The sequence below is a fragment of the Lathyrus oleraceus genome, chromosome 4, assembly GCF_024323335.1.
Source record: "Lathyrus oleraceus cultivar Zhongwan6 chromosome 4, CAAS_Psat_ZW6_1.0, whole genome shotgun sequence".
Taxonomy (NCBI): Eukaryota; Viridiplantae; Streptophyta; class Magnoliopsida; order Fabales; family Fabaceae; genus Lathyrus; species Lathyrus oleraceus.
In genome coordinates, this window is record NC_066582.1 from 209,668,528 (window position 1) to 209,690,568 (window position 22,041).

At 35.2% G+C, this 22,041-nt stretch overlaps 1 protein-coding gene across 1 annotated transcript in view; it reads left to right on the forward strand.

Moving 5' to 3' along the window:
* Positions 1 to 7,777: 7,777 nt before the first annotated feature.
* LOC127136699 (uncharacterized) overlaps positions 7,778 to 22,041 on the forward strand; it is a 16,865-nt gene continuing 2,601 nt past the window's right edge. Inside the window, exon 1 of the mRNA XM_051063231.1 lies at positions 7,778 to 8,259. Within this exon, the coding sequence (XP_050919188.1) occupies positions 7,778 to 8,259 (482 nt within the window). The remainder of the gene's footprint in view (positions 8,260 to 22,041) is intronic.

Genomic DNA, 22,041 nt, shown 5'->3' on the forward strand with positions numbered 1-22,041 from the left:
TTGATTTATTTTGAAAAATACAAAAAACCGATTTTTTCCAAATTTTGAAAATCATTTTTCTGGAAAGTACCAAAATTCGATTTTATTTTCGAAAAAAGTTATTTTTTTATGAATATAAAAAAAATGATTTTTAAATTATTTTTTCCCGAAAATACAAAAATATGTACTTTTTCCCGAAAAAAAAAAGTGATTTTTTTTCATTAAAATATAAAAAATTAAATTTTTTTTCTGAAAAAAAATGATTTTTTCAAAAAAACAAATGGTTTTTTCCAAAAATAAAAAAATCGATTTAAAAGAAAAATGATTTTCTCAAAAAAAAAATCGAAGGAAAAAGATGGATGGATGGATATTTATCCATTAAAAATATGATAATGGATGGATTGGATGGATTTTATTCTTAATGGTTGGATTGGATTGAATATTTTTTTAAAAGTTTTAGTAGATGGTTAATGGACTAATGGATTGTTTTGATCCATCCATTAACGATCCAATCCATATCCATTCAATCCATCCATTTTGCCACCCCTAGTTGTGAGTAATGGATTTACTGAGGGAGAGTCACCAAAGGTGATGTGAGGGAGCCATTATGGATCCGGGCGGTGAAAAAAAGTCATGAAGATGAGGTAGTTAATAAGAGGTATTCACATGAAAAGTGTTGGCTTGGGTGGAACGTTTTGGGAATGTATCATATTGATAATGAAAGGAGAAAGTGGATATTGTATGTTCTACGTTTGGGCTTTGAGAGATCAGAAACAAAAAAGATCGAAGGAGAATGAGTTTATGAGGAGGTTAGTGGTTGTGAAGCAATGGTGAAGAGATGAAAGAGGTTGTTATTGGTTTGTGAGTGTGTGACTGCAAGAATAGCTTGGTTGCCGGAAAAAGGGGATGGGTTTTCTTTGTGGAGGGAGTATGGATGTGGTGGTTTTAGAGGTTTTAGGTGGCGGACTTTGAAATTGTTTTGAGGTGGTGTTTGCACAAGGTTGTTTGTCAAATTAAGAGTGCATGACAGAGGGAGTTTTTTAAGGTGATGGTTGTGATTTTCATAGGGATGGCCGGTGGGTTTGAGGTATGGTTGCTGGGGAAGAGAAGATTATTAGGAGGTTGGTTTGAAATGGTGAGTTGGAGATGAGGTAGGAAGTTAGCAAGAAGAAGTGCATCATGCTCAACTTAAATTTTTTTAGTGGTGGGGTCTAGTCATTAGTAGAAGAAGGTGATGTTGGTTAGAAAATATTGTGAGTCGTGAGAGGAAGGAGAGATTTTGGATAACATTACTTTTTGTTTTTATCTGCTATGCATTTTTTAAAAGTGAGAGTATGCTCTCAAATTTTCTTCTCTTCTCCAATCAATATCCCCCTCCCTTTTAAAACATTCTTAGAAATTAAAGATCTACCTCTCACCTTGCAACATGTGTCCCCTCCGCTCACCCGTCTTCCCTCTCTCTTTTTCTGTTTTGATAGTTGTCACGTGGTTGACAGAGAATGGTCCTGCCTCCTCTTTCTCATTTTGTTTTATTTTCTATTTTTTTTTTCATTCTCTTTTTTTATTTGTAGGTATAAACACAAATGGATAGCCAATGTGGACCATTGATCAATTAGATTCGACAGTCAGGATGAAAACAAAAAAAAACACAAATTAATTTAAAATGTCATAGTTGTCCCTTCTAGATGCTTTAAAAGATCTAAATCAAATTAAATCAATTAAAACAAATAAAATTCACATCTTTTAAAATAACCACAATAAAATTAAAATGCAAATATGATTATTCCTATTTTATTTTTCTAATCATTTTAACAAAAAGATAAAAATAAAAGGGATTAAAATGAATAAAAATCGGGTGCAACGCTGCCTAGAAAAATAAAATAAATGCACTAAAATAAACAGCGTGAAATAAACTTCTAGAAAATAGATAGGTTCAATGGTTGAAATAACAAATTATCGGTTAAAAGGCTCAAGATGATCAAAATACGACCGGAAAAGTAGTCGAAAAATAAAATGAGCAAGCCCGGTTAAACTACGCGAACCCTAGGTTAATAATAAAACTGAAGTTTGCAAGCCCGATATTAAAATTTTTCCGCCCGTTAATTTTACGTACATTTGAAAATCAGTTCAGTCGGTATGTCTCTAGATCCTAAAATAAATTTTGGCCGATATTTTACGCATTATGCGCGATGAAAGACATGTTATGCTATACATATGATGCAAAGTAAAAAGTAAGGTCGGATGCATGAAAGTTTTCAAATGCCCGGGGAAAGTTGGGGTACGACAGTTCCCCTTGTTTAATACCTTGAACCAGAAGGTATGAATGACAACAGTCTTCATAAATTCATGGTGGAAGATAATTAAGTACGAAAAGACCCTGAATTTTGTCCTTCGAGATGTATAGACGAGATGCATAGAGAAAATGCAGTGGGAAATATAGTGAAGTAATCATTAGAGAAAATGAAACAATCAAGACTCTCTAATAATCGTCAGAGCAGTATCTTGAACAAAGTAGGTGAGATCCCCTGAGGATCAGCGAAGCAGTATCTTATATGATACAATCGAGACTTCCCTATGATGGAATGAAATCCTAATCGTATATAAGATTCTTTGAGGATACTAGAGCAGTATCAAAGTTTATGAGATTTCCCGAGGATCAACGAAGCAATATCTTATATGATATAATCGAGACTTTCTAAAGATAGAATGATATCTAAATCGTATCTAACATTCTCCGAGTATATTAGAGCAGTAATGAAACAAACGCTTACGAGATTCCCTAATGGTCAACGAAGCAGTATCTTATATGATATAATTGAGACTTTCCAAAGATGGAATGGAATCTCAATCGTATCTAAGACTCTCCGAGGATACTAGAGTAGTATCTCAAATATTCATCTGTTCGGGAAAATAGTTCAGAAAAGACTCCATTTGGAGGAGGTTTACTGGCAAAGCTTTACATGGGAAAAGCTCATAAGATACTTTTAGGGTTACCTCTGCTTGTGGAGAAACAATAGCGAAGTCTTTGGGGAATATCATTATCAACACAAAGTTGAAGAATGACTTGCTGGGTAATAATTCCATGAGCACATGCGGGGTAAGGACTCTTTCAGAGAAATACCGCCGACTTGAATATGGATCGACCTGGATACTTATGATTGACCCTGGATCCTAAATTATTTCATGTATGTTATGATGTTTTGTACGACATTCCACCTTGGATAGAAGTACCATGCATGTAATGATGCATGAAGATGCATGTATGAATGCAACTGTTGGGGATTTTTTAGGTGCATATGGGAATGCGAATGAATTTTGTTCATTTTTTATGAAGCTTCTCATTTCGGCGGGAATACTATGCATAGGTATGCTGATGATTAATAGAAATGTGACTTTTGAAACTTCCCATTTCGGCGGAAAGGCAATGCATGAAGTGATGCATGTGACGCACGTGGGAATGAAACTAGGTAATTGGATTTTTTTGTAGATTTTATTTTTGTTTCTAATGAGAGATTGTTGGGAATATCATCATCAAAGGGTTGATGGAAAGAGTTTCACTAAGAAGTGACATCTTTAAAGGGTTGATGGAAAAGAATTTGTCATCATCAAAGGGTTGACGGAAAGAACTTCAATATGGAGTGACATCGTCAAAGGGTGACGAAAAGGATTATAAAGGACTGTCATCACGAAAGAGTTGATGGAAAAGAATAATTATGTTATGTAGTCATCAAAGGGTTGATGGAAAGAAACTTCACTAAGGAGTGACATCATCAAAGGGTTGATGGACAAGAATTATAAAGGATTGTCATCATCAAATGGTTGACGGAAAAGGATTATCATTATATTATGTCGTCATTAAAGGGTTGATGTCATCATCAAAGTGTTGATGGAAAGTAAACATTATGTTATGTCGTCATCAAAGGGTTGATGACATCATCAAAGGGTTAATGGAAAAGAAACATTTTGGAATATCGTCATAAAAGGGTTGATGGGAAAAATTTGTCATCATCAAAGTGTATATAGAAATAAATGTGTTATGTATGCATGTGGTGCATGTTAATGAAAACTTCTCGTTTCGACAAGAGAGTTTTTGATATGAAACTTCATGTTTCGACAAGAAAGTTATTCATGTATGTTGTGTGCAATGCATGTGGAAATGCAAGTAGGTGATTGGATTTTGGATTGGTCTCCCTTTTTTAAGGTGATATTTTCTGGGTACCAATGTTGATTGAATTTGGTTTTATAATGATGCCAGTATGGTGGACTTTTGTTTTTTATAGTTGCTAACATGGATTGGACTTTTTGTTTTTGGTAGTTGCCAATATGGATTTGACTTTTTGTTTTTGGTAGTTGCCAATATGGATTGGACTTTTGGTTGGTGAAAGAATTTGACTTCCCGACACTCGATATTTGGTGATGCGATGATTGGGAAGCAGGTGTGAATGCTCTTTGTAACACCCCAAGTTTAGTTATCTATTTTTAATTGAATTTATCTTAGTTTATTTCATTTAATTTAATTAGATGTTATAAATATTAAGAAAGTTAGAGATATTTTGAGTTTGGAGAAAATAAATTTTTACTTAAAATTAAAGAGAATGAGGTGTTTTGAGTAAGGAGTTTAGGGTGTGGTGAGATTTAGTGAGAATAATGGGATTATTATTTTAATTAAGATAATTTAGTTTATTTGAGTAATTATATAATTATATAATTAGAATATTGTTTGAGTTGGAATAAAATAATTATTTTAGAATTTTATTAATTGAATAATAGAAATTAAATAGAAAATAGAGTTTCAGTGAGGGTGTGAGAAGAGTTTTAGGGGTGAAAGAAGTAATTGAGACTTTTAGGTTAAATAAATAGATAAGTTGGATGAGATTTTGGAAAAGAAGGCGAATTTGTGGGAAAGAGTTAGCGGCAAAAAAATCTAAGGAGAGCGATCATTTGGAAGGGGGCATAAACAAAATCTCAAACCCAAATTTTTCATCGATCGTTAAACTTTGAGGTAAGGGGGTGAAACTCTTTACTTATGAGTGTTTAAGCAGTCGGATAGAGAGAAATCTTTATCGTCCTATCTTTTTCCTTCTCCTCTCGTGTTTTGTGTTATGATCATGGTTTGTGGCCAAAAGGGGTTTGAGCAAAACCCTTTGGGCATCGATTGATAGGTTTCCCTTATTTTCATGAGTATTTATAAATTTATAAGATTATTTCTATTGAATCTGATTTGATTGCCTTGTTGTTGTATGATAATTTGTGGTTGTGCCCTTGAGGCAAATTATAATAATTGAGTCTATTGTAAATATTGATTTGCATCAATCAAGTCGGGAATGGAAAAAAAAGGCCCTGAGAAGGAGCTGCAAGTTAATTGATAAATATTAATGAGTTGTTTATTTATTTATACATATTGTTAATAGTTATTATTATTTTAAAAGAAAAAGAAAATGGACGCGTATTATTTGTTATTTTCATATGTCGTGTCGCTAACACAATCACATGAGTGAATTTATGGTACAGTAACATGATATTAATTTATCACGTTAGCAATTCTACTTTTACTCGCTAAAGTAACATGACCAAAAATTATTGAATGGTACTCCTGTTGAAAAATAGTATGATTATGCATGCATACAGAAGTAAAAAAGATAGAGATTTAGCATACCAGTAATTCTATTCGTACACTTTTTGCATTTGAACAATGTTATCCGTACGCTAATATTATTTCCAAATAGTCATTATAGAATATTTGGTATCATGAAATGTCAGATCGAAATACAATAATCAAATTAGTTTAGAATAATACATTATTATTATTATTATTATTATTATTATTATTATTATTATTATTATTATTATTATTATTATTATATTAATTGATAACATTAGTTGAATTTGATTAGTTTAAAGTTATATTTTAAGTTTTGAGTTAAAGTTAAAGGATATTGAATAAAGGAACTAACTGACTAATTAGAGTTATAATTTGATCATGTCAGAGCTGTCAGTATTTTAAAGTACTTTAGAATACTTTAGAGTTATTTTATTTATTTATTTTGAGTAATTCTGACATGTTTAGAGTTGTCATATTGTTTTTCAATTGTTTAGAATTAAATCTAGTGAACTTTATTATAATAATAAAATAATAATAAAATAATAATAAAATAATAATAAAATAATAATAAAATAATAATAAAATAATAATAATAATAATAATAATAATAATAATAATTTAATATTATTAATTTCAATATTTTAAAGTTGGGTTGGAGATATTTATCAATTAGAGTTATTTTAGAGTTGTAGAAATTGTTATAGAGTAGTTTAGAGTTCCCCTTGAGCGCTCTGTTGAGTAAAAGTCAATAATTATTAACCTTAAATGAGTTGTGAGTATAAAATAAATTAATTATTACTCTGTTGCTATATTTTGAGTTTTTGTTGAATTGAAGTGTAACTTGGAGTTATTGAGTAATAATATAATTTTACTCTATTATTTTTAATATAATTATTGATATTTAATTATATAGTATTATTTTCGAGTTGTGTAGTTTAGAGAGAACTATTGTGTTGGTCTTGCATTGGCAAATTATGGTTCAAAGGAAACCTTGTCCAGAGAGGACTTTGTTCAGAGAAAATATTTTGCGAGATTATGAGATTTTATCTGTTGATTAATTTTGAGTTGTGATTGACATTATATGTTCATGCATTCATGTATATTAGAGATAAATATTACTTCGGTCTGACGAGGTCCAGTGCTCAGAGAGAGCCAATGACGAGGTCCAGTGCTCAGAGAGAGCCAACGTTAGTCTCCTTGTTCAAAGAGAACATTTTCCATGTAGGAATTAGAGACGTGGATAATTCCGTAAAATAACTCGGACATCCAAACTTTTGGTACCACATGCAGTTTTGGAGGATGAGTATATTGCATTGTGATATGTTGTTGTTGTTTGTGTATGATTGTAATATGTCTATGTATGTTATCCTTTCTGACTAATACACCAATAAATTCTGTAAAGTTATTCTCATCCTTTTCTGTTGTTATGTGTCTCGTTATTCCTATGTTGCAGATACATGTAGGGTTAGTGGGGTTAGTGGTAGAGGGGGTAGGGTTGTTTAGGGGTAGTAGATGTGAGTTGGAGAATGACGCATATTGTCTTCTTCTTTATTTAAAATTTTGAGTTTCTTTTGATTTCGTGTTATCGCTCTGATATGTAACACTGGGACGAGATTTATTTTTGAATTGTGTTTTATTTTTCCGAGATTGATGGGACTATTTTCCCTCACGTTTGAGTATTGAACCATTTGTTTGGATTTCTTCAGTTAAACCTGTTGAGATTATCCGCTACGTGTTTTTGAAAAAGTTTTGAGAAGCATGCTGTGTTAGAGAGATGTGTGACACCCTTAGTGCTTAATCATGTTTATTTTTAGGATTTTAATTAAATAAGACTCATGGGGTTTCGGGGTGTTACATAGTTGGTATCAGAGCAGGTTGGTCCATCCGATCAGGTTTTATGATGTTGTTCATTCCCTAATATACGACGAATGTGTGAATCTTGTCGATACAATATGTCTTCTAATAGTTGTTTGTTGTTGTAACAGAGAAATGGCTGGAAGAAGTTATCGCACAATCGTTGATGCCTTGGCAACTTTGGCTCAGGTTTTGCAAGCTCAGCAGAATCCAGTGGTTGAAGATGTTGAATCTCGTGGGTTGGATAGGATTCAGAGAAATAAACCACCAACCTTCAAAGGAAGGTATGACCCTGAAGGTGCTTAAGTTTGGTTGTAAGAGATCGAGAAAATATTTTGAGTGATGGCTTGTGCGGATGCTCAGAAGGTTCTTTATGATACTCACATGCTGTTAGAGGAAGCAGAGTATTGGTTAGATAATGCTAGACAGAGATTTGAGGCTAATGGTATTGCGCTAACTTGGGTTATTTTTAGGGATGCATTCTTGGAAAAATATTTCTCAGTTGATGTAAGTAGTAAAAAGGAGATCGAATTCGTTGAACTTAAGCAAGGGAATATGACTCTTGCAGATTATGCTTCTAAGTTTGAGGAATTATCTAGGTTTTTCCCTCACTATAATGGGGTAGAGGCTGAAATGTCCAAATGCATTAAGTTTGAGAATGGACTTCACCTAGAGATCAAACAGTTTATTGGGTATCAGGAAATTCGTCAGTTCTCCGTGTTGGTCAACAAGTGTCATATATATGATAAAGACATTCGTGTTAGATCTGCTCACTACAAGAGTGTTAGTGAGAAGAAGAATGGAAACCAGAGTCGTGGCAAGCCGTATGTGACTCCAGTTGCTAAGGAGGATCATAAGACTCGTCAAAACACTAAAAGTGGGAAAGGAACAAGTAGGGAGGTGCTCATGCTCCTATTAAGTGTTTCAAGTGCGAAGAGTTAGGTCATCGTGCTTTAGAATGTACTGCTATGAAGTGTTTCAAGTGTGAGAAACTGGGACATCGTGCTAATGGATGCAAGAGTGCAGTTGTGACATATTTCAATTATGGAGAACATGGTCATATACATACTCAGTGCCAGGAGCCAAAGCAAGCTCAATCAAGTGGAGAGGTTTTTGCTTTGATTTGATTCGATTCGAGGTATGTTTCATAATGATATCTCTTTTGTTGCAATCACCGTTGAGGGTGGCATAATATGTGGGTTAGAAAAACAGTTGAGGGAGTCTTAGCTAGTGATGTTTAGTAAGAGATTTTCGAGGGCGAAAATCCTTTTAAGTGGGGGAGAGTTGTAACACCCCAAGTTTAGTTATCTATTTTTAATTGAATTTATATTAGTTTATTTCATTTAATAAATATTAAGAAAGTTAGAGATATCTTTTAGTTGGGAGAAAATAAAATTTTACTTAAAATTAAAGAGAATGAGGTGTTTTGAGTAAAGAGTTTAGGGTGTGGTGAGATTTAATGAGAATAATGGAGTTATTATTTTAATTAATATAATTGAGTTTATTTAGAGTAATAATTAATTTATAATTAGAATATTTATGAGTGTTTAAACAGTCGGATAGAGAGGAATTTTATCCTCATATCTTTTTCCTTCTCCTCTTATGTTTTGTATTGTGATCATGGTTTATGGGCAAAAGGGGTTTGAGCAAAACCCTTTGGGCATCGATTGATAGAGTTTCCTTTTTCATGAGTATTTATAAATTTATAAGATTATTTCTATTGAATCTGATTTGATTGTCTTGTTGTTGTATGATAATCTATGGTTGTTCCCTTGAGGAAAATTATAATAATTGAGTCTGTTATAAATATTGAGTGTTTGATCAATCAAGTCGGGAAAGGAAAAAAAGGCCTTGAGGTGGAGCTGCGAGTTAATTGATAAATATTTTGAGTTATTTATTTATTTATAAATATTGTTAATAGTTATTATTATTATAAAGAAAATAAATGGACTCGTATAATTTGTTATTGTCATATGCCATGTCGCTAACACAATCACATGAGTGAATTTACGGTACAGTAACAAGATATTAGTAATCACGTTAACAATTCTAATTTTACTCGCTACAGTAACATGACCAGAAATTATCGAATGGTACTCCTGTTGAAAAATAGTATGATTAGTATGCATACAAAAGTAAAAAAAAGATAGAGATTTAGCATATCAGTAATTCTATTAGTACATTTTTATATTTGAACAATGTTATTTGTACGCTAATATCATTTCCAAATAGTCACTATGGAATACTTGGTATCATGAAATTCCATATCGAAATACAATGATCAAATTAGTTTTGATAATATACATTATTATTATTTATAATATTAATTTATAACATTAGTGAATTTGATTAGTTAAAGTTATATTTCAAGTTTTGAGTTAAAGTTAAAGAATATTGAATAAAGGGGCTAACGGACTAATTAGAGTTATAATTGGATCATGTCAGAGTTGTCAATTGAGTATTTTAAAGTACTTTAGAATACTTTAGAGTCATTTTATTTATTTATTTTGAGTAATTCTTACATATTTAGAGTTGTCAAATTTATTTTCAAATTGTTTAGAATTAAATCTAGTGAACTTTATTTTATAATAATAATAATAATAATAATAATAATAATAATAATATAAATTAATATTATTAATTATAATATTTTAAAGTTGAGTTGGAGATATTTATCAATTATAGTTATTTTAGAGTTGTAAAAATTGTTACTCTTGAGCACTCTCTTGAGTAAAAGTCAAGAGTTGCTTAGAGTTGCTTAGAGTTCACCTTGAGCACTCTCTTGAGTAAAAGTCAAGAGTTAACCTTAAATGAGTTTGCGGGTGTAAAAATAAATTATTTACTTTGTTGCTATATTTCGAGCTTTGTTTAATTGAGGTGTAAGTTGGTGTTATTGAGTAGAAGTATAATTTTACTCTATTATTTTTAATATAATTATTTTATTTATTATTATATAGTATTCTTTTCGAGTTGTGTAGTTTAGAGAGAACTATTGTGTTGGTCTTGCATTGGCAAGTTTTGTGTTCAAAGGGAACCTCTCCAGAGAGGACTTTGTTCAGAGAAATATTTTGCGAAATATGAGATTTTATCTGTTGATTGACTTTGAGTTGTGTGTAACTTATATTTTCATGCATTCATGTATATTTAGAGATAGATATGACTTCGGTCCCACGAGGTCCAGTACTCAGAGAGAGCCAGTGACGATGTCCAGTGCTCAAAGAGTCAATGACGAGGTCCAGTGTTCAGAGAGAGCCAATGACAGTCTCCTTGTTCAGAGAAAATATTTTCCAGAGAGAAATTGGAGACATGGATAATTCCGTCGAGTAACTCGGACATCCAAACTTTTCGTACCACATATATTTTGGGAGGAGAAGTACATTACATTAATACATTGCATTGTGATATGTGTTGTTGTTTGGGTATGATTGTGTTATGTCCATGTATGTTATCCTTGCTGACTAATACACCAATAACTTTTGTAAAGTTATTCTCATCCTTTTTTTGTTGTTGTGTGGCTCGTTATGGCTATGTTGCAGATACAGGTAACGAGCAGTAGATGTGAGTTGGAGAATGACGCATATTGTCTTCTTATTTATTTAATTTTTGAGTTTCTTTTGGTTTCGTTTTGTCGCTCTGATATGTAACACTGGGACGGGATTTTTTTTGAATTGTGTTTTATTTTTCCGAGATTGATGGGACTATTTTCCCTCACGTTGAGTATTGAACCATTTGTTGGATTTATTCAGTTAAACCTGTTGAGATTATCCGCTACGTATTTTTGAAAAAGTTTTGAGAAGCATGTTGTGTTAGAAATGTGTGACACCCTTAGTGCTTAATTATGTTTTAGTTTATGATTTTAATTAAATAAGAGTCCGGGGTTTCAGGGTGTTTCACTCTTGGTGCCCCAAGTTTGATCCTTTGTTGAAGCTACGTGTTTGTTCTTGAGAGAACCACAACTTCTTTGTCTGATATGACATGATGGCTTGTAAATGATTTCATGATTGTAGTGGCATAATAAATGTATGATGATTGTGTTTTGCTTTACGCTAGGGCTTCTTGTCAAGATATGATGTTTTACTAACATGATCACTCGACACTTATTTTGAACTCAATAGTTGCTAGTGTCTAGCATGGTCTGCTTGACCAACCTGAAAGTATGGAGGGAACTGCCCCTTTGCAACTTGCCTTCCCAAGTTTGTAGGGTGTTCGAAGGAGTTCTTCTCGAGAGGAAGCTTTGGGGGACGACTATACCATGACATGGTCTAGTATGGTTTTCCCCAATGTCCAAATCTTGCAATGGGTTGCCCCAGATTAATCGGATTTTGAAAATGGTTTACTTTGGATCAACTAATCTTTGAAGTTAGGCTTCAATGTACTATTGAGATGACTTGTCCCTCATTGAGCCTTTTGTGTTTTGCCTCTAATTCATAGGGTTATGAGGTGGCCTGATTTGAGTCATCATCTATGATGATGATCAAGTTCCTCTCTCTAATTTCTTCTTGGAATTTCTTTGATGTCAAGTACTTACTTACTGCTAAAATTGTTCATCTAGTAATTAATCTTAATGTGATGGCCTGTAGGTTTGAACAAAAAACATTTATTGGAATGATGTGGTAGTGTGTGATGAATTGGCCATTATTCAAGCGTAGTGCTGATTTAACTAGTGTGTGAAAGATACAACGAGAGTATGACATCAATATAGAAGGTTAGCAAATCTCTATGACCCAGTTTACGCAACATTGCTATAGTATGCTTTCAAAATAAATACTGCTTGAATTAGGTCTTTTAAGGGTTGTAATGTGGTATGGTTCATGCTAAAACAAAGGATATAAGGCTCAAATTTGTTGTAACTTACACTTATTTTCGATGATCTTCGGTCCTACGTTCAGTTAATTCAACACGTGCGTCGTTCGTCTTCCAAATATTTTGGCGGTGTAAGAGTGAAGATGATGGTTCAATATTTCCTTGAAATGGAAATCACCTTTTTTGTCATGGATGTCGGTTTCCCTTTGATTTTGATATGGTGGTCACCTTATTTTTCTCTTGCCACGGATGTCGGTGACCCTTTGATCCTTGATATGGTGGTCACCGAATCCTGTTTTTTGTTTTTGCTAAGGATTTACATGACCTTTTTGATTGATTGATTTTTTTTATTTTGATCCCTAACTTTTCCTTGACCGCTTCTTCAAAGCTTTTAGTCCACCGAGATTGCCTTAATTTTTGCCTAAGTCGTTTCTTTAGGTACTCGACTTAGCGGGCTTTTTTCTTTTTTTCTTTTTTTCTTGTTGAAGTGTTATGACTGCCAAGTCATTTGTCGTTGAAGAACACTAACATAACTTTTGGATTTGCATGGTTCTTTCCACAATTCAAGACATGTCCAAAGAATATTATGTGGTTGATCCCCAGATGGGATGTATTTCTCTTGTAATTCAAGTGTGTAGTCAGATTAACTGAACATTTCCTTCCCCGGGTTAAGCGTAAGGGTTTGTAGATCCAAAAGAAACACCTACTTTTAGGCTCTAAGTGTTAACTAGGGACTAACTCCTTATCTCTCTAGTGTTTGGGATTTTAAACAATGCATGTACATCATCACATGATTTTATCCGAAAGCACATTGTTAGCAATTATGGGTATTTCGTTTTTCGTCCTCCCTCCAATCTTTTCTAAAAAAAGTTTGATAAAATATGGATATTTTGTTTTTTGATATAAGATATATAATAATGAGTGATATGACATGATTGACTTCTGGAATGCATGATCACTTCATAATCAATAACATTAATAAACAACAATGTCCAACAACAGTAGCATTCAACGAAAAAATAAATTACACATTGTCGCTACCGGGATTTCACGATAACGAAACCGGGACAAAGAGATGCAAAGAGAGGCAAAGTCAGAAGAGTTGCCACCGAATTTTATTTAGTTCACCTCTATCGGAGAGGAGAGGGGAAATAGTCGATAAAACCCTTGGAAAAGAGACGCGCACGGGAAGCGCTAAAAGAGATAAGGAATCGGTCTCGCAACCGAGATTTGGGTTCGGAAGTCGGTTTCGTAAGGGGAAGGTATTAGCACCCCTTTTGTCCATGGTACTCCATGGGAACCATTTGGGTTGTTTTACATACATGGGTTTTATCTATTATTGTTTTATTTTCAAAGAATGTGTGAAAAGAAGGGAGTGTTTTTGTTATTATAGTGCTCGCCAAGGATTGGGGCCCTTGTGCCTACGTATCACTCATGCGGGGATGAGGAATCAGAGCTCCGTAGTTCGGAGTAGAAAATGTTTGTGTGTTGGTTGATTTTACCTTTGAGAAAAGGTTTCAGGATGATGCCCTAAGGTACAAAAATGAGTTTGATGAGTTTGTATTTTTTTACCTTGAATAAGGGTTTTATGAAATGAGTGTTTGTGATTATATTGTAATAAGTCTATGGCGGAGGTGATTATTCTAGACAACAAGCAAGCGTCTTGCGTTCAAAATAATCAGAGTAAGGGTAGGAGTGCTCATTCTCACTCATTCTCCACCACTTAGGCTCATGGCGCACAATAATAATTGTAATTATTAAGTATTTTGAATTTGTCTAAGAAAATGCCACTTGACGTTGGATCAAGGGTTTATTTTATTTTGATTATGAAATTTGGCTTATGCACATGAATGCAAAGTAACCAACAAGAAAGAAGAGTCTCATTGTAAGGTACCCAAGAGAAAGCCTTTGTGTGCAAAAGTGACCTAAGCTAAACAAAGGATATGGTCTTACAAACATGTCCCCATAAGATGGTGCCATGATGCCATCTTACAACATGCATGTAAGTTACGGATGAAAATCCAAGTGTTTACAAAGTATCACAAAGAGTAATGAAAAGGCCTCCAAGCAAAGGTCCTAAGATGAAATCCTCTAAGTCCAAGTTGATTAGAGTGGAGTGAATACTTTTGGTCTTTATCATTTTATCATGTTTTTGTTACTTTTTATGTATGATGACAATAAAATAAATAACAAGTAAATAAACATGCATAATGATTTGTACAATGATGATGATAATGAGTACTTGAATGTAAATTACAAGGTAATAACATAAAAGTAAATCACACGATAAAGAATGACAATATCACAATATAATGGTTAGTGACAATAAAATAATTGCAAGGAATTAAAGTGCATTAATATAAATGTTAGTAGTTAGTGGTTAGTGGTTAGTAGAATGACAATAAGCAAATAGACTAACAAGTTAATGTAAAGAAAATGGTTTCATATATGTATTAAATAACCCAAACATGGTTGAAATAGAGGCAACTATCAATGCCTCAAAGTATCATGAATGATCATTGATCAACCATTATAGTTTGAAGTATTGAAGATTTAATCAACTCTAAACAACCTGGTCATGATCTATAGAACTCATCGACCAAATAAATGTAACAACAAGTCAATAATAAATATTAAATGTTAACAAGAAACAATGTAAAGGAAATGGTTTCATCTATGTATCAAATGACCAAAACATGGTTGAAATAGAGGCAACCTATCAATGCCCAAAGTATCATGAAGGATCTATTGATAATCATTAATAGGTTTGAAATACTGAAGGTTTTATCAACTCTAAACAACCATAGCCATGATTTAATAGATCTCATCAACCAATAAATATAAATGATAACAAGAAACAAAGTTTGATTGAAAATGGTGGATAAAAAGTAGTAAGAGAAAAAAATCCCCAAGAGGGTGTAAATCCAACAAAAACCACTTGTCTCAAAGTTGACTCAATCTCTCTCAAAACACAACCCAGAGTAAAAACTCATTTTCAAACACAAAACAAAACTAAAACTATCAAGGAGTTTGAGTCCAAAATATTACCAAGATTGTGGTGTCAAAACTAGGTTGTTGTTGTGTTTGGGTTTGAGAATGAAGCAAAAAAAAGTTTAGAAGAGGGTGGTTATGGTTGTTGTGGTAGAAAAAGGAAGGGAAGAAGTTGTATGTTTATGTGGTGGTGGTGAATGATTATGTAAGTGAAGGTTACAAGTTTGCTACTGTTTTTTTTGTGTGGAGATTATGGATTTTTACATGGTGGTTGGGCGGTCAAGAAGAATAGAGGGTTTGGATGAGTTAGGGTTTTTGTTGAAAGAGGGAGCTTGAGTGTGATTTGGATAGAGGTTTTGTGGCTTTCAAGCTTGAAAAATGAGTGGGAATAGTGCTATATTTATAGAGGAAGCAAAGGGGTTGAAGTGGGTGAAAGAAAAGGTCCTTTGGGTAAAAAAACCAGAGCCATATCTACTATTGCGCAGGTGTAATCGGTTACCCTGATTAGGGTAACCGGTTACACAGTGCCAAATGGCCAAAAAAGGTTTTTGGTCTGGGTAATCGGTACCCTGATTAGAGTAACCGGTTACCCAATTTTTTTTATTTTTATTTTTTTTTAAATAATGAATGTATGCATGGCAGTGCAGTAGGTTCATGGATCAGATGAAAATTGTATCGGGGTAGGGTAAATTTTGGGGTATGACAGCTGCCCTATTTAATCTTCTCGAACCTGAATGTTTAGATAGCAACGACTTCCACAATCTAAGGTAAGAGAGGATTAAATAAATAAAATATCTAAAATTCACTCTACTGGGAATGAAATGAATGTGATATGAGTATGATGGGTATTTGTAAAGGTTTGTTCATGGGATTGAAAATAAATTGATATGAAATCATCTGTTGAGGATAGTTTATGGTATTTATGTGGGGAGGACATGGGTCAGCTGTGGATGCTTATGTCATGATGTGTATGATATGCAATATATGTTATGGTGTGTAACATAAATATCTCTTCAACTGGAAAACAAAGAGAAAAGCTTCATGACAAAAGTCAAGAAGAAGATGAGAGGGAATATGACTTCTTCGGGATAAGTTTCTTATGTAAAAGATAGTGAAAATCCCTAGCAACGACTGGGAAATTTTAGTTCAGAATGACGCTTCCTAGCAATAGCTGGAATACCTGAAATCTAAAGATAGATCCCTAGCAACAAACTAGGGAGGTTTTAGTTCAGTGACGCTTCCTAGCAATAGCTGGAATACCTGAAATCTAAAGGTATAGATCCCTAGCAACGACTGGGGAGGTTTTAGTTCAGTGACGCTTCCTAACAATGGCTGGAAAACTGAAATCTAAAGACAGATCCCTAGAAATGACTAGGGAGGTTTTAGTTCAGTGACGCTTCCTAGAAATGGCTGGAATACCTGAAATCTAAAGGTGTAAGTCCCTAGCAACTGTTTGGGGAGTTTGAATTTTGAAAGTGTCAATCCCTAGCAACGGCTGGGAAGGTTTGAATTTGAAAAATATCAATCCCTAGCAACGGCTAGGAAGATTTGAGTTTGAAAAGTGTCAATCCCTAGCAACGGCTGGGAAGGTTTTATTTTGAAAGTGTGCAAAAGGCACAGTGAGTACTTGCAAAAGGAAGGTGAATAGATATGGTGGTTATCATACACAAGGTAGAGGAAAATTTACGGTAGGCACGAAAAACTCATTATATCCCTCAGGCACAACGGCGGGGATGAATTTTTTTGAAATATGGCTACCACTTGGGACTTGCCAAACCTACATCAGGTGTTATAAGACAAACGATAAGAGAATAGGTCAATAGTCAATCTCTCATTTTTGCTTACATGCAAAGTTGATAAAGGTAAACTCTCTCGTGCGAAAGGTAACAAGGAGGCTTGCAAAAAGGCAAAACAGGGTTTTCCCTTGCAAAAAGAAGAGGGGTCTCGCAAAGGCGGAGGTACTGACAAAAGGCCAACAATATTTGCAAAAGGCAAATAAAAGAGATACTTTGGGGAAACCGTTGGGGTTATTCACGGGGATCCTTGCACTTTCGAGAAAGGCTTGAATCCAACTTACGCTAAACATACTTGCCCCAATATGAAGAGTATATTATGATGCAACGTTTATGCATGTAAAATGTCGATGTATGCAGAAAGTCGGTGTATGCTCGGGCTGCTGGGGTATGCAAATGCATGATCTATGGATTGTGCTAAGTATGGTTGGGCTTTAGTGGGACTTTCTATTTCGACGGGAAAAATTGTGCATGAAGTGATGCATGCAATGCATGTGGGACTGCAACTGGGTATTTGGATTTTTGTAGGGATTTTTGTTTCCAATGAGAGATCATCATCAAAGGTTGATGGAAAAGGGTGTCGTCATCAAAGCGTTGATGGAAAGGGTGTCATCATCAAATGGTTGATGGAAAAGGGTGTCATCATCAAAGGGTTGATGGAAAAGGGTGTCATCATCAAAGGTTGATGGGAAGGGTGTCATCATCAAAGGGTTGATGGAAAATAGTTTATCATTGTCAAAGGGTTGACGGAAAGGTAATTGTCTTCGTCAAAGAGTTGACGGAAAGGTAATTTGTCTTCGTCAAAGGGTTGACGGAAAGGTAATTTGTCTTCGTCAAAGGGGTTGACGGAAAGATAATTTGTCTTTGTCAAAGGGTTGACGGAAAGGTAAATTCTTCTCAAAAGGGTTGACGGAAAAGGTAATTTGTCTTCGTCAAAGGGTTGACGGAAAAAGTTTGTCATCGTCAAAGGGTTGACGGAAAGGTAATTTTCTTCGTCAAAAGGTTGACGGAAAGGTAATTTGTCTTCGTCAAAGGGTTGACGAAAAGGTAACTTGTCTTCGTCAAAGGGTTGACGGAAAGGTAATTGTCTTTGTCAAAGGGTTGATGGAAAGGTAATTTGTCAACGTCAAAAGGTTGACGGAAAGGTAATTTGTCTTCATCAAAGGGTTGACGGAAAGGTAAGGTAATTGTCTTCGTCAAGGGTTGACGGAAAGGTAAATTTGTCTTCGTCAAAAGGTTAACGGAAAGGTAATTTGTCTTTGTCAAAAAGGTTGACGGAAAGAAACTGTTGTAAAATGTCGTCATCATAGGGCTGATGGAAAAAAAAGTTTGTCATCGTCAAAGAGTTGACGGAAAGGTAATTTGTCTTCGTCAAAGGGTTGACGAAAAAAAGTTTGTCATCGTTAAAGGGTTGACGGAAAAGAATTTGTCTCGTCAAAGGGTTGACGAAAAGGTAATTTGTCTTTGTCAAAGGGTTGACGTAAAAACGTTTGTCATTGTCAAAGGGTTGGCGGAAAAGAATTTGTCTTCGTCAAAGGGTTGACGGAAAGGTTATTTGTCTTCTTCGTCAAAGGTGTTGACAGAAAGGTATTTGTCTTCGTCAAAGGGTTGATGGAAGGTAATTGTTTCGTCAAAGGGTTGACGGAAAGAAACTGTTATAAAATGTCGTCATCAGAGGGCTGATGGAAAAAAGTTTGTCATCGTCAAGGGGTGACAGAATGGTATTTGTCTTTGTCAAAGGGTTGACGGAAAAAAGTTTGTCATTGTCACAAGGATTGACGGAAAGTAATTTGTCTTCGTCAAAAGGTTGACGGAAAGGTATTTTATCATCGTCAAAGGGTTTACGGAAAAAGATTTGTCATCGTCAAAGGGTTGACGGAAAAGAATTGTCTTCATCAAAGGGTTGACGGAAGGATTTATTATGTTATGTATGCATATGGTGCATGTTAATGCGAATTTTCTCATTTTTGTGAGAGAGCTTTTTGATATGCAACTTCCTTATTTTGAAAGAAGGTCATGTGTGTTTATTGGATGCAGTGCATGTGGTAATGCAAGATGAATATTGATTGTCTTTGAATTGATCTCCCTTTTGGGAGGTGAGACTTTCTGGGTACCAATGTTGATTGGAGTTGAGTTTATGAAGATGCCAGTGAAGTGGGCTTGTTATTTCTAGTGATGCTAATAGGAGTGGGCTTTCGGGTTTGGAGATGCCAATAGCGATTAGGCTTTAGGGTAATGATAGAGATTTGTTTTGGGAGGTGCCAATAACGATTGGGCTTTATGGTTAATGATAGAGATTTGTTTTGAGAGGGTGCCAATAGTGATTGGGGGCTTTATGGTTAATGATAGAGATTTGTTTGGGGGTGCCAATAACGATTGGGCTTTATGGTTAATGATAGAGATTTGTTTTGGATGGGTGGGGTGCCAATAACACCAAGCTTTAATTTTTGGAAGGTGCAAGTGAGGCTTGGCTTCATTATTCTTTATCGGGAAAGGCTTCATGTTATGCATGTGCATGATATGTATGAGTGAAGCAACATGGGTGGTGCGTATGATGATGCAATTGTTTTGGATAGTTCAACAAATGTCCTTGAGGTGGGTCAAGAATGGTTGGAACTGGGAAATATTTTGCTTGGCTTCAAGGCTCATTGTTGACAAATTATGGGATATGTGTTTAGCATGACTTCCCGACATTTGCTTTGAACTTGGCTGACGTAGTGAGCTTGGTCCTGGATATTCTGATGTCCCATGCTTGATCTGAGCAAGAAAGTCCAAAATATAAGGAATGCTTCCTCTCCATGGCCAGTCTTGCCCCAATCTACTAGGTATCTACATGGATGCCTTCCTAGTTACAAGTTATGAAGCAAACCATGGGTAAAGTGATCTTGATCTGATATACCCCAACGTCTTGGGTTTGCCTTCCCCTGCTTATCCATCCTTGGAAAGATTGACTTTCTCGTGTTTTTGAAGTGGTCCTCCCTGTTACGAACCTTGAAGGGATTCTGCCCCCGCGACTTCTCGAGACTTTGAGGGATGCCCCCGGCCAACTGCCTTTGGAGAGATTTGCCTAATATCGACGTTGGTATATCCCAGACTGATGGATCTTGAAGTGGCTTGCTCAACGGAGTTCTCAGATACACTTGCCCTCCTTGGTGAGATCAATCTAAGGGGATGACCTTTGCTCATCGGAGTCCTCAGGAAAATTTGCCTCTTTTTGGGACCCAAAACTTCTCAAGTCATGTTCTTCGTGATGAAAATGCTCTTGATGTCAATGCTCATTCACAAGTAAAACTGTTTATGCTAATGTTATGTTTTATGGTAGCTTTAGAAATCCAAGTATGTCCACTGAAAAGATGACATATAGTGAATGGATCACTAGTTAAAAAAGTAATACGATATTTAGCAAAACAAATAGGAGTCAGTTTCGACACGAGCTTAATGCAATAGGCTTTCGAAATGGACCTGTGCTTCAATTAGGTCTTTTGAGGGTTGTAACGTGGATGGTTCACGGTTTAAGAAACAAAGGATTTATGGCTCAAAAATTATTTAGCCCGCCCATTCTTCTTAATACCTTCAGTCCTACGTTCAACTAGTCTGACACAGACTTTCGCCTCTTAGAATGATGGGTGGTAGTAAGAGAACCACACAGGTTGTGGAGTGAACAGTCACACTTGCCTTTCTATTTTTGTGTTTGCATCAGCACACGACTTTGTTCTTGCTGACGATTTTTGTTTTTGATTCCTCTTCTGCTTTTTTTTTGTTTTTTCAACTTCCCTAATTTTGCTCTGGACTGTTTTTTTTGCTTACAGTCCAACGGATACCCTAATTTTTGCCTAAGCACTTGCTTTCAAGTTTCGACTTAGCGGGCTTCTTTTCTCTCTTTTTTTAGAGTTTTTTTTGTGTGGAACAATCGGTGACGTTTGTTATTTGGTTTGAAAGGATTTGTGACTGTCTCACTTTTTTGGTTGGGTAGGGACAACCATTGGATTTGTGATTTCGACTCTCGTGAGGGAAATGAGTGTGTTGTCCTTTAGACAAGACACTCTCCTAGGATGTGGTTGATTCTCAAATGGACACTCCTTACTTTGTGTGTTAGGAATTGAACGCGTGGTCAAATTAGTGAAGACTACCCTGCCACGGGTTTAAGATGTGAGGGTTTCTCTGCTTGGAAGAAAACTCCTACTTCTAGGCTCAAGGGATTAACTAGGGATTATCATCCTTATACCTCCAGTGTTTGGGAATTTGAAGCAATGCCTACATCATCAGCAAGTTGTTATTCAAAAGCATACATGCAATGAGCTATTTGTACCTTATATTCATCATTCTCCTTCTAAGTTTCGTTTTTAAACAAAAGTAAGAGAGTAAGTGAACACGATTGATTGACTTAAAACATGCATATTCATTCATTTTTGCAAAAACAAGTTTTTAAGAGTGAATACTACAGTGACAAGCAAGAAAGTCACACATGAATGAAATGAATGAATGATAACATAATTGCTGGCGTGATTAGCCTTGTTTCAAACGTAGACCGGTGTCATCATGCTTATAGGAACTTATGTATGATAATCCCCAAGGAGGCTCTTATTCAGCTTCTTGTTCCTCATCCATTGGCACTGGTCGTGACATTGCAGAAGTTCCTTCATATGGCAGCATGAGGTTGCTCAGTATCTGGGCCGTTTGGTGTGAACGCGATAGCCTTTGAATCAAAGTTTCTGGACCTGTATTTGAAAGCCTTACACTCTCGATCTAGAGTGTCCCGGTGCTCCTGAGTGGAACTCACACCTAGCATTCATGTCGTAGTTCAAGGGAAGAGATGTTGGAGGAGGTCCTAGTACCCTTAACTTCACCAATGATCTGTTGAGCAAAAGAGGGAGAATTCGACCCGACGACCATGGGAATCAGGTCAAACTATTTTTCTGACCTCTTTGATTTTCTCTGGCCTTTTTGAGCATAAGAGTTTTGCCTTCCACTTGAGTACCAATTCTGATTCTACATTTGGTTCCTCGGAGCTAGCTGAGG